This window comes from Fukomys damarensis, unplaced genomic scaffold (genome assembly GCF_012274545.1).
Source record: "Fukomys damarensis isolate Sample0158 unplaced genomic scaffold, DMR_v1.0_HiC HiC_scaffold_30, whole genome shotgun sequence".
Classification (NCBI taxonomy): Eukaryota; Metazoa; Chordata; class Mammalia; order Rodentia; family Bathyergidae; genus Fukomys; species Fukomys damarensis.
In genome coordinates, this window is record NW_022900942.1 from 26,927,676 (window position 1) to 26,941,673 (window position 13,998).

Below are 13,998 nucleotides of genomic sequence, written 5' to 3' on the forward strand. Positions count from 1 at the left end.
AACCATTTCATGATCTATATAAAATGGGCTTAAACCTGCACTTAAAATGCTTTCACTTAAAAGAAACAAAAATATCTTGAATTGCACTTGTGATTTTACATATTTTACATACATTTGCCAAGAATATAGATGCCAATATTGGTGGCCTTGGGATCAGTCTTTGAAGCTTAAGTAAAATAATAAAGATCTAAGAAAATCATAACAGATCTGTGGGTCAAGACAATTTTAACACATTTATTTGACTCTGCTTCTTCAGTTCCTACTGGGATGACCATGGGGAACAAAAATAAGGAAACAATTTATCAATGCTGGAAAATAGGGAAAAACCAGGAGGAATTTCTCTAACATACAACGCAAGAGTGATCAGACTGAGCACAAACTGGCCAACCCATATGCTATGGAAAAGTCCACTGAAAAAGAATGCAGAAAAGGGAAACGTTAGGCTTATGGGTTTCTTTAGAACATGTATTATATTAGGTCCCAGAGCCTAATTTATATTCATCTAAGGCTTCATATTCAGTGATCAATGAACCTGGCATCTTGTCACAGGAACTGTTTGGAGATAAGAGAATGCTCACTGTCTGAGCTACTTCTGAGCTACTGAAACAAATACCGTATATAAAGGAAACCTGGGCTGGGTATGGTGGCGCCCTCTGTAATCCCAGCACTCTGGGAGGCTGAGGTAGGAGGATCACAAGAGCTCAGCCCAGGTAGCTTAGTGAGACTCTGTCTCAAAATAAAAAATATAAAAAGGGGCTGGAGATGTACCTCAGTGTAAAGGCCCTGCATTAAATCCCCAGAATTTGGGAGTGGGAATGCGGGCTTAGCTTCTTAAGACAGAGAGCTCCACAGGACAATTACCTTTTAGTGCTTTACTCTGGCTATTTTCCACAACAACTGAAATGGATTATGATGGCAAAATACATAAGTTGTGGAAAGAGGTTTGGCAGGGCTTTCTGAGATGTGTTGCTCTAGTGAGTTTGCATTACAGTAGTGAATGTAGTTACAATATATCTTTCTCAGCAAGTATAGTTACACAGTTAACCCATAGTTGCCCATGCCGATTTTTTACACCAGAAAAGTTTTTGCCCTCAACAATTCTTAATGCCTGGGATAGCAAATGTAGTGGAGTACAGTATATTTACTGACTGACTGAACAAAATCACAAAATAAGTTGATTCTGTCAGAACATTCATTTCTAATTATGATAGTTTTTACTTTCGTATCATTATTAAAATATTAAATTTATCTAAAATTCTTGTATTTTCCTATAATAAATTAAGAAAATATATTAAGTTTTAGATTATCCATATAAGATGTATCTATTACACTAACAATAAATTACTTCTAAGAAGGGATCTTTATTAGATCCCAAAATACTATTTTATTCATTCATTCATTTATTTATTTATTTATTTATTTATTTATTTATTTATTGAGACAGGGTCACTATGTATGCCGATTTTTTACACCAGAAAAGTTTTTGCCCTCAACAATTCTTAATGCCTGGGATAGCAAATGTAGTGGAGTACAGTATATTTACTGACTGACTGAACAAAATCACAAAATAAGTTGATTCTGTCAGAACATTCATTTCTAATTATGATAGTTTTTACTTTCGTATCATTATTAAAATATTAAATTTATCTAAAATTCTTGTATTTTCCTATAATAAATTAAGAAAATATATTAAGTTTTAGATTATCCATATAAGATGTATCTATTACACTAACAATAAATTACTTCTAAGAAGGGATCTTTATTAGATCCCAAAATACTATTTTATTCATTCATTCATTTATTTATTTATTTATTTATTTATTTATTTATTTATTGAGACAGGGTCTCACTATGTAGTTGAGACTGACCTGGAACTCACCATGTAGCCCAGGCTGGTACTCACCATGTAGCCCAGGCTGGTCTGGAACTCACAGTGATCCTTCTGCCTCAGCCTCCCGAGTGCTGGGATTACAGGCGTGTGCCACCACCAAATATTATTTTAAATGAAAATATCATTCAAGTAACAATCAAGTCTTATGGATACTACATGGCTAATATGACATAAAACTTCACAGAAACAATGCTTAAGTGGTAATGTAGAAGCTGTTTTCATTTTCCTCTTCTTACTTCAAATGTATAAAAAAGTCCTATGATATGATCTTCTCAAAGCCTGCCGACCACATATCAGAACAATCTGTACAAGGGAACAATGACAGGAAAGTGCTACTCCTATTATTTGGAGAAAAACACAGAGAGCAAAATAGAATTTTTAAAAGATTACTGCTGTTTATTAGGGTAATTTTCTTAATTTCTGGCTTATCAAAACCCAAAATATAAAATATTGTTTAAAAATCCTAAATTTTTACATATAAATGAATATATGATTCAATTTCAGAGAAGCATAGTTTCATATATGGGAAACTAAAAATTGGGAACCCTATACCTCAAGCACCAGTGATACTACAAATTTTAAGAGAGATTGTCTAGAAACAATTGAACACACCATTACTTCATGTAACTCCTACAACTCTGTGAGGTAGAGAATACACCACTGATTTTAGAGTTGGCAACCAATGATCTGAGTAATAAAGAATACTTCCTGAAAGAGAATGAGATACAAAAATTATATTTACTTATCAGAAAGACTTCTTATGTTTTCAGAAGCTTGGTGTTCAATAAAATATGAGAACTTAGTAGCAAAGTTAGTGCCCTAGACTAGTAGATTTTCACCCTCAAAATTACTGGGCACTTACTATGTGAGGCACTAGGAATATAAAAATTAATATATACCACCTTAAATTTACTATTTTGGGATACACTACAGTTGTATATGGGGGCATCTTCATCAGCAGCTATTCCTGGCACACACCTCTTGGTATGAAGAGGCACTGGCAAACAAAAGCCAGATATTCAATACATAGTATATACTGAAGAAAACATTTATGGGAGTTCTATTTTACCACCTATCTTAGGTCTGATATAGCATGGGATATCCAACTTTCCTCCTTCATAATCCGGGGCACTTTCTATCCAGAGTAGGTTTTTTCTGGTTACATCTCCATCATCTCTTACCTCTTTTTTCTATCCAACAAATCTAATTTTGTTGGATAAGCCATGTGGCTCCTGGAAATCTGACTCAACCTAATTCTACTTCAGGCTATAAGCCAGCAAATCAGCACACCCCATGTCCTGGGCTGCAGTGACAGCTTTAGGGTCAGGCATGTAAACAAAACTAGTTAACTTGAGTGAACCTTCTGATTTTTGCTGAAAATACTGGGACAAAGATGAATGAGTTCAGGAAATGTCTGCAAGTATCCTGGGCAGTGTGAAGTACCAGTCTTGGAAGGAAGCCAAGACCAAGAAAGGAAGAGCAAAGACCAAAAACCAACCACCTTCCCCAAAACAGGATTGTTCCCTGCCTCTCACAAAGCACAACCTGCTTCTACGCTTCTGACTTTTCAGTCAGAAGTTATATATTCCCTTTATTACATCAGTTTGAATTGGGATTTCAGGGCACATGTAATTGACAGCTCACCAATTATACCTTCAGTGCCTACCTAATTTCTCATGATAACTTAAAATATATCATCTCCAACTCGGCTGTAGAGTGAAATGGCATACATCAAAACCATATAAAATAGGGAATATCAAATCCTTAGTTATGGTCCTTCCATACCTGAATGGCCTCTTTTCCTTGAATCCAAATGAACCCCTGGAAAGGGGACCTAGAGTGCTACTGCCATCAGGCAATTTTGATGGCAAGTCCTTCCAACCCGACACTACTATGGCCAATTAACTCCATCCGCAGCTATAGAAAAGAAGAACTGCTTTCTGTTCTTCATCTAATTTTGGAATGAGGAGCCTCACTCAATATGTTTTTCATATTTTATTCTTTTTATTAGTACATGTTTGCAGTACTTGATTACATTCACCACAGGGGTGTGTATGCATAAACAGTACATCTTGATTCTTTTTTTTGTCTCCTTCCCACAACATTTACAAAAGCTCCATTTGCATTTTTTCTTTAAATCTCTTTTCCCTTCCTTCACCCTGCCCCAACCTCTTGTTCCCCTTCATGTTTAAACAAGTGCTTCCTACTTCCTAATATCTCTTCCCCATTCTGCTTATTTATACTTTTTTTTTTGTTTTTTTGAGATAGGGTCTCACTTCGTAGTTGAGACTGATCTGGACCTCACTATGTAGTCCAGGCTGGTCTTGAACTAACAGCGATCCTGCTGCCTCAGCCTCCAGAGTGCTGGGATTACAGACATGCGCCACCATGCCCGGCTCTTATTTATACTTTGGATTTCTCACTCAAGTGAAAGAATGTGACATTTAAACTTGTGTGCTTGATTTATTTCACTTAAGGTTATGGTCCCAAGGTGCAACCATTTACCTAAAAATGCCTCAAGTTTATCCTTCTTTATGGCAGAATAGTACTCCATTGTATATAAATACTACACTTTCTTTATCCATTCATCTTTTGATGGGCATATAGGCTCCTTCCAAGATTTAGCTATTACAAATTGTGGTGCTAGAAAAGTGGGTATGCATGTATCACTGTAGTATGATGTTTTCAACTCTTTTGGGAAGATAATTATAGGGAAACAACTTTGCCTAATGGAACCTCTCATTTTAGTTTTCTGAGGAAATCTACACATTGCTTTCTATACTGGATATACCAACCTGTACTTCCACCAACAACAGAGATGGGGTGTGTCCCCCCCTCAGCCTGGCCAGCTTTTGTTATTAATCTCTTAATGATAGACATTCTTTCTGGAGACAGAATCTCAGGGTTGCTTTAATTTGCATTTCTTGAATGGCCAGCGATATTGAGCAGTTTTTCATGTATTTATTGGCTATTTGTCCTTCTTCATCCTAGAAGTGTCTTCATTTCTGATGCTCATTTTTAGATTGAGTCTCTAAGTTTGGGGAGGGGTCTATTTTTGAGTTTATAAAGATATTAGCCGTCTGAGGAGTAGCTGGCAAAAAAAAAAACTTTCCCCTCTTTGTAAGTTGTCTCTTACCTGTTGGAAACCGTGTTGGTGGTTTCCTTGGCTGTGCAGGAGGTTTTAATTTGATGCAATCCCAGTTGTTGATTCTTTGTAATATTTCCTGTGTGATTGGGGTTATGTTCATAAAGTCTTTGCCTACACTTGTTTTTAAAAGAGTTTTATCTTTTCTATCTTCCAGTAGATAGTTTGTTTTAATATTTAGATGTCTGATCCTTTTTAATTTTAGTTTAGTGCATGGTGAGAGATATGGGTTTAGGTGCAATACGGCATGTAGAAAGCCAAAATGAGGCTTTCAATGGCTAGAGAGGAAGTGGGAAGAGGAGGGGAAAGGAAATAAAGGAAAATAAAAAACATGAAAAAATGAAACAATGGAAACAAAGTCATAAATAGAGAAGGGTGAAGGGGGTGAAGGGAGGGCAGGGATATGGGGGAAAAAAAAAAGAAACAAGACATATCATGTAAAGGTACAAGATCCCAATGACAAATGTAACTGTATTGTTTGTTTTAAATGTACCAATAAACTTAATGGAAAAAAAAAAAAGAGGCTTTCTTCCAGTAAAGGTGTTTGGCCCCTTTGTCAAAGGTAAGGTAAGCTATGTGTGCCTGCAGTTGTTTGTGCATCCTCTATTCTGTCCCATTAGTCCTTGAGTCTGTTTTTTGGCTAAAATCATACTATTTCTATCACTGTAGTTTTGTGCTATAACTTAAAGTCCAGTACTGTGATGCCCACTGCCTTAATCCTGTTGCTAAGCAATGGTTTTGCTATTTTAGGTCTCTTCTTGTTCCATATGAATTTTAGGACAGTTTTCTCTAGTTCTGTGAGGTATGTTATTGGTATTTTGACTGGGATTGAATTAAATCTGTATTACAGTTTTTTTGTTTTTTTTTTTTACTACATTGGTTCTGCCTATCCAAGAATAGGGGGTATATTTTCATTTTCTGGTATCCCCTTCAATTTCCTTTTTCAGGGTCCTTTAGTTTTCACTGTACAGGTCTTTCACTTCCTTGGTTAGGTTAATTCCTAGATATTTCATTTTATTTGAGGTTATTGTGAAAGGTGTTATTTCTCTAATTTCTCTCTTGGTAAGTGTGCTACTAGTGTACAGGAATGCTATTAATTTTTGAGTGATTTATATCCTGCTATGTTACCAAATTTAGTTATTAATTTTAGTAGTGGAGTTTTGGGGTCTTCTATATAGAAGATCATGTCATCAGCAAATAATAATTTAACTTCTTCTTTTCCTATCCATATTCCTTTTAATTTCTTTCACTGGTCTAATTACTCTGGCTGTTTTGAGAACTGTATTGAACAGGAGTGGTGATACCAAACATCCTTGTCTTGTTCCTGATTTTAGAGGGAAAGCTTTGTTTTTGACCTTTTAGTATGATGTTGGATATTGGGTTATTGGTCTGTCATAAATGGTTTTTATCAGTTTAAGATAAAGATCTTTACATATTTTCTTTTGGGTTTTATTATGAATGGGTGTTAAATTTGTCAAATGCTTTCTCTGCAACTATTAAGATGATCATGTGATTTTTGTCCATGCTTCTGTTAATGTGGTATAGTATACTTATTGAATTGTGTGTGTTGAATCATTTCTGCATCCCTGGAATGAATCCTACTTGGTCATGATGTATGAACTTTTTGATGATATGCCGTGTTATGTTTGCCAGGATCTTATTGAGGATTTTTGCATCTGTGTCCATTAAAGAGATTGGCCTTTAGTTCTCTTTCTTCAATGGGTTGTTTTCTGGTTTTGGTATGAAGATAGTGCTGGCTTCCAGGAATGATTTTTGGGAGTACTGCTTCCTTTTCAGTTTTTAAAGAGTGAGGAGTACCAGCATTAGATCTTCTCTAAAGTTCCTGTAGAATTTGGCAGTAAATCTGTTGGAACTTGTTTTTTTTTAAATTCATATTTTTCTTTAATTACTTCAATATCATTGATTGATATTGGATTATTCAGGGCTTTTATATCTTCTTGACTCAGTTCTGGTAATTCACATGCATCTAATAATCTATCTACTTCTTTTGAAATTTCCATTTTATTAGAGTACAGGTTCCCAAAGTATTTGATGATCTGGATTCTGGCAGAATCCATTGTGATTTTGGCTTTTTAATTTCTAATTACATGAGATTGGGTCTTGTCTTTCCTTGTTTTGATAAGGTTAATGGTTTGTCTGCTTTGCTTCAGCTTTCAAAGAACTAAGTCTTACATTCATTGGTTCTTTGTAGGTATATATTTTTTGTTATTGTTTTGTTTTTGTTACATTCATTTCTCCTCTGATCTTTATAATTTTATTCCTCATAGTAGCTTTGGGTTTGGATTGCTGTTGTTTTTCTAGAATCCTGAGGTACATCATTAGGTTATATGTGCATGTTCTGTTTTTCTTATTTGGAAATTCACTGCTATAAATGCCCCTCTTAGGACTGCTTTCATTAAGTCCCATAGATTTCAGTATGTCAAACTGTCATTATCATTTGATTGTAGGAACTGTCTAATTTCTTGTCTAATTTCCTCTGTGACTCACTGATTATTCAAGAGGGTATTATTTAATTTCCTTGTGTTTGCATAATTTCTCTAGTATCGTTTACCATGATTTCTAGTTTCATTGCACTATGAACTGACAACATGCACGGGGATAATTTCAATTCCTTTGCCAAACTGTTGTATCAGGAAAAATTCATATAGTTGAGTTAATTAACAATTCAACAGCATCATGTTGGCAAAAACTTCATTAATTTCTGTTCTGTCATTTTATCCATATATATGTACATAAAAATAAATGTATGTTCATTTTACTGGCTGTACTACTTAAATATGTTGTAGTAATCTTACCTCTAAATACTTTAGGGGTATGTAGCTAGCTTTGTAATTATAATCCAATCAACATTTACGCATTTGTATTTTCTTTTTATGTCTTCTTTGGTCTCAAAATGGGAAGAAATGAGGTCCTATACATTTATATTTTTCAAAAATAATTAACACAATTTACCTGGACAAATGAGGTATTTTTCTCTATGATTTACTCCATATACTTCAAGATAATATTCCTAAAGGAAAAACCTACCTGGGGGGCTGAGAAACTGCAGAAGTTCAGTGTGTTCCATAGCCTGCAAGAAGTCACTCAATTCCATGACTGTACAACCTTTTTCACCCATTAGTTTCAGTAAACACAGGCTTGGGCTTCCTTCAGGCTCCAATACTTTAAGAGAACACTGCTCCAGGTCCAGACAACTGAAAACAACAGATTTAATTCAGGTCAACAATGTGTGTGAATGTGTGTGTGTGTGTGTGTGTGTGTGTGTGTGTGTGTGTGTGTGTGAGTGTGTGTGTGTGTGTGTGTGTGTGTGTTAGTTACTGAGGATCAAATCCAGGGGCCTTCTACCAATAAACTTTATCCCCAGCCATTTTTCCTTTCTTTCTTTATTAGTTCATATTGATTAATAGAATAATGGGTTTCATCTTGGCACATCTGTACATCATATAATAGGCCATCACTAAGTTGGCCAGGCTGGCCTCAAACTTGTGATCCTCCTGCCTCAGTTTCCTCAGTTTTCTAGCTGAGATTTCAGGCATGTGCTATCATGCCCAGCTTCAAGTCAACAATTTTCTTTGGAATGACATGCTTATTATATATCTGGGCCATGAGAGGTGTGATAAAGAATAAAGCACAAGTTGATGAGTGTTGAGAAACTATTTACATTATGCATGCTAATGCCTTTTCCTTCTTCATCCTTCCCTCTTTCCTTTCTTTATTCCCTTCTCCCACTCATTCCCATTACTAAATAAGAAGAATGTAAGAGAAAATCTGAAGCAGGGTATGAGAGAAATTTAGCCTTAATAGTCATCAAACTTTTTGTCTTTAATTTGAAAATGGTGAATAAGAAGAGAGTGTTTTCTTTTCTCCTTCTTTGAAAATGATAAATCAAAATGAAGGAACGAGGGGGCTCGATTCTGCTGCTGTCTGAAAGGAACATGCCCTTATGCATTAGTGCCCGAATTAGTGCCCAATGTATATATGTGGCATATGCACATATATAAATTGAGCTAGTAGCACTATGAAAGGAGAGAAAGAGATGCCTTAATAACTCAAAAATGACACTGGTAGAACAATGTTAGAAAGTTGGCAAATGAAAAAGATTTAAAATTTCCAAGCAAAAGAACATATATTAGAAATATAATTACTGTTTTCAAATAATTAGAATATGCAATTTATAAAAATAAGTATGCTACATGCTAAATACACTTTTTTTTTGTTACCAGGGATTGAACTCAGGACCTTGAGCTTACAAGGCAGGCAGCAGCCCTACTGAACTAAACCCCCAGCCCTAAATATACTTTTTATGATTGAGAAGTTTGTTAATGTCTGATATGTGCAATTTAAGAAGCAATCTCATCAAATGCAACCAAGTTATGCTTTAACTGATGTTTACTTTGATGTACAGAACATTAATAACAATTTGCATTTTCTTTCCTCCAAAGAAAAAAGATCAAATTGAAGCAGTCTATTTCTTTTCCAATACAAGAGGCACAGATAAAAAAAAGATTCTGTATGTTCTTTCATTTTACTGATTTTCCATATGGGCACTGGCTTTTGGGTACGGTGATACATACACACACCCAACTTTCAACTTTCCTTTCTTAGTTCTATTCCAGTACAAGTGTGCTTTAAAGTGGTTTTTACAAGTCCTAATTTGGAACTTTTGATTTATTTTTAAAAACTGCCTTATTACTGGGATAAATAGTTTGTGTTTTAAAAATGTATTTTTATTTTTACTTTTATAAATATATAATCAAATGGAACATATTATACAGCCTTTTGGGTACAAACCACAGAACTGCTTTCAGGTTCTTCTGCTTTTCCTTTTGGTATATATACTCTGCACAACCTTAACCATAACCCTAACTCTAACCCTGGATTTATAGTGCAAGTACAGCAGTCAAGATTTGATGACAAAAATGATGTACGTAACAGTAGTATCAGAAATGATTGTCGATTCTTGCCTAAGCAACTAGAAGAATGTAGTTACCATTTACCAAGACACAGAAAATTGCAACAAAAAGAGGCCTGTGTGAGGAGATAGACTGAGTTTGGTAATTTTACGTTTAGTATGTTTGATGATGAGATGGCAAAAAGACATCTATGAATGGGAGCAGTAAACTGTCTTATTTACCTGACACCCACAAGTTCACAAGATCATGACCAAGATGGTAATGTGTTATATCTTACTACCGGGGGCTTGAACCCCAGGGATACAGTATGACTATCCCACTGGGAGACTTTTTTATTGGTACTGGGGATTGAACTCAGGACCTTCCACTTGCGAGACAGGCAGTGGCAAAATGAGCTAAATCCCTGGCCCTGGGTGACTTTTTATCAATTTTATTAGTAAAAAGATGGATAAAAGTGATTAGATCTGTTTGTATCACCAGGCAGGGGTACAAGCTGCCCAGTCATACAAGTACCACCAGCAGTTCAAGCTGTTGAGAACTTTTTTTTTGGTACCAGGGATAGAACTTGGATCCTTGTGCTTGTAAGGCAGGTGCTGGAACCACTGAGCTAAATCCCTGGCCCTGGTGGGAACTTGTTAAGGAGTAAAGGTTTGATGTATTTCAGCTTGTTTCAGTTTGCAGAAATTTCAGTCCATAGTTGGCTGGCTCCAACACAGGGCAGCATGGTGGAGGGGCATGGCAGAGGAGGACTGCTCATGGCACGGCAGGCAGGAAGCAGCGAGCCATCAAGGGAGGAGGAATCATGTATTTAGCTATTTCTATATCTCTATCCTTTCAGGCCACACCCACAGTGACCTACCTCTTCCCACCAGGCTTTACTTCCCAACATCACATCCAGCTATAAACCAATCAGTGGATTAATCCAGTATCACACTGTGATCCATTCAACTCCCCAAATTCCCTTTGAGCACATGAGGCTTTGGGGAGACATCTACATATAAATCATAACATCAACCTAAATATGTAAAGCTATGAGGCTGAAGGATAACACAAGGAAGAGACTAGGTAGGCATTAGGTAAAAAAGCATAAATAAAGAGATATGAAGACTGAGCTCTAAAGGACTCCAAAATTCAGAGACTGAGGACAAAAGAGATGAAGTAAACTACTGTAAGAATTTTTGTATATGTTCTCATAATAAGCTGCTTGAGAGTAGATTTCTACAGCGAAAAGAGCCCCTACCTCACAGCAGATATACAATGACTGATTATTTTTTCTGAGTCCATATTCCACAGACCAATTTCTTAGCTTCCTGCTTAGCAGAATTTAGGCATTTTGGAGTCCCTTGGAGTTAGCTCTGCCATCCTTGGAGTTCAGATGTCCCAGCCACAACTGACTCTATATAGCCTGGACAACACATTCAGAATACATGCCTTTCTCCAGTGATGGCAAAGATGTAAAGATCAAAAAAAAAAAAAAAAAAAAAAAAAAAAAAAAAAAGTGAAAAAGTGGAAAGAAACCAGAGGCTGCATGTTTTGAACTGTTAGGGCTGTGAATACAGTGACTCTCAAAAAAACACTTTACATCCTCCCCAGACTCATGATCCACTTGGACCAGTCTCTTGCTCTATCATTCCTACATCAGGTACTAGAAACAAACATCTTTATGATGTTCCACCATCAGATGTTCTTATCCCATCAGTCTGAAATCATTTAAAGTAACTTTTTTGTCTTTAAAATAGAATAAGAATTACCTAGTGACCTGACCTTGGTTGTTAATTCTCCAGTCCCCAACTTTCCAGTGTTAATCCTTTTTATGGAGCTTAATTCTTCTCCTTTTGATAGGTATGAATTTAACATTTCTCAATTCTCTAACCCTTCCAACCCCAATTAACCTATTCAGAACTAACTTTCATCATCCTGGAAGACTGGCGCAACTCACCCATTGCTAGTCAAACTAACCACCCTGAATTCTCAGATTCCACAAGTGCACGCCCTTTCGTGCTTGTCATTTCTAGCTAGGCACGTACCATCTTCTCTGTACTACTCCACAGAAAAGTGGCCTCAAACCATTTCCTAAGTTCCCCAAACAAAGCTCACACCATTCTACAGCTTTTAGCAAAACTGGACTGAAGACTTGGGGAGGAATACTGAACAGCCAACCTCCGGTATCCATTTCTTTTAGATATTAACGACCATGCTTCTTTTTCGTAAAGCCTTACAGACTTACTTCTTTTCTTTCATCATCAAGTAGAAGTCCCCTCTATAAAGCCCTCTACAGAAAGCCCAGAGTTTTTCTTAACTACATTACTGCCAAACACATTACTGTGGAGATTTGCCCCCAAAGACAATATTTTACATTATGATAATTCTAGAAACTCAGGAATTTATGGACCTGGAATAATAATACTTCAGATTTTCTTTGCACAGTCAAAAGTCCAATGTGTTTTTCCCAGAACAGAAAAAATACTTACGTCTCTGCTTGAGATTTTGTGCGCGTGTGTGTGTGTGTGTGTGTGTGGTGGGGATCAAACTCTGGACCTTATGCTTGCCAGGCAGGTGCTGAGCTGCTGAGCTACATCCCCTGCCCTTGAGTTTGTTAGTTTATTCACCTCACTTCATTATGCTTGGCAATAATCCCGAATTATCATCACTCTTTGCTTCAACCCCCAAACTCTAAGACTCAGGGTTGCTGGAGGGTTAAAGTAGATAATAGTACATTATTTGGCATATACGATGTACTTAATAAATGATTAAAAACACATTATTATTCACACCCAAAATAGCACTCTATTATTGTGAATGTTCCAAAATACCAGTAAATTATCAGGTAAACCCTAATAATAGGAGTGAAACATTTAACCTTTTACCTTCTGTAACTTCTAGCTAATAATAGGTAGTCAATAAATGTAAGTTTGAATGATAATTCAACAAGTACTTATCGTTTAAGACAAATTCTAGGCATAACAGACATGAGATGTTTTGTTCTTAAGGAGCTTATGAACATATGTGCAAATAATTACAGTACAAGATAATGTTTAGTCATTTGAGAAGTTTAAAAAAAAATCTCTAAAACGTTCAAATATAGGCCAAAATTACGGCAATGGTACAGGGAGGTGGTTTTTAACTCTAGTCTTGGAACACTTGGTGCAGTTCCTGAAATCCTTTGGGGGGGGTGTCCACAATATTAAAAGTTTTTCATAATGCTGCTCAGAACTTATTTATCTTTCATTCCCTCAGGAGTCTATATTGGAGTTTCTAGAACTCCATGACCGGTGATATGCAGAGAAACACATAAAACAATCCAGCTCTCATTTAAGACATTAGAGATTTTCAAATTGTAAACCAATGCTACCCTTCCAATTAAGTTTTCTTATTTGTTTTGGACAAGTTTTTTTCTGCAAAAATATTATTTCAGTCACCAGGTAGAGTTATTATCCTAAAATAAATTAATATTCTAGAAACTTTTCGGTTTTAACTTCAAATGTGATAACTATCAGTATATAATATTTATAACCCACCAAAAGTTCTCTGTGGACCTCAATAACGCTTAAGAGTGTAAGATTGTCCCGAGACCAAAAAACGTCAAGAATTGCTAGTAACAGTGGTTCCACGCCTTCCTGTCAGTGGTTCTTTCCCTTACCACGAATGTAGTTTTACTTAAGCGTTTAATGTTCATGGTGAAGTCAAGGAAAGAACATGGTTAACGTGATCCGATGGGAAGAATGAGTTTTGAGCCAGTCTTTCTCTTTTCTCTACATAAAAAACTTCATGAATCCCTGCATCCAGTCCTGCATTTTCCCTCTCCTTTTACCTGCACGGACCTTGTACGGTCCCCGAGGTTTGGCTCCCCATCTTTTTCTTTCACATCGTAAAGCACTTTGGAACTACTTCCCTACAGACAACTTTCCTTCTCTCATACTTCTCTCATTCAGCACAGGGGACAGGAAGGTAGAAAAAAAGGTGTTCGCCTCTTCCTTCCCAAGCCCGCGGAGTCCTACCTCACACCACTTGCATTCGGGGGACTTTGC

General features: G+C 36.3%; 1 protein-coding gene across 2 annotated transcripts in view; it reads right to left on the bottom strand.

The window, feature by feature from the left end:
* Malt1 (MALT1 paracaspase) overlaps positions 1-8,293 on the bottom strand; it is a 49,518-nt gene extending 41,225 nt beyond the window's left edge. For both annotated transcript variants that reach the window (XM_033757467.1, XM_033757466.1), the window contains exon 1: positions 8,085-8,293. In XM_033757467.1, the coding sequence (XP_033613358.1) occupies positions 8,085-8,175 (91 nt within the window). In that variant the 5' untranslated portion in view covers positions 8,176-8,293. The remainder of the gene's footprint in view (positions 1-8,084) is intronic.
* Between the last annotated feature and the right edge of the window lie 5,705 nt (positions 8,294-13,998).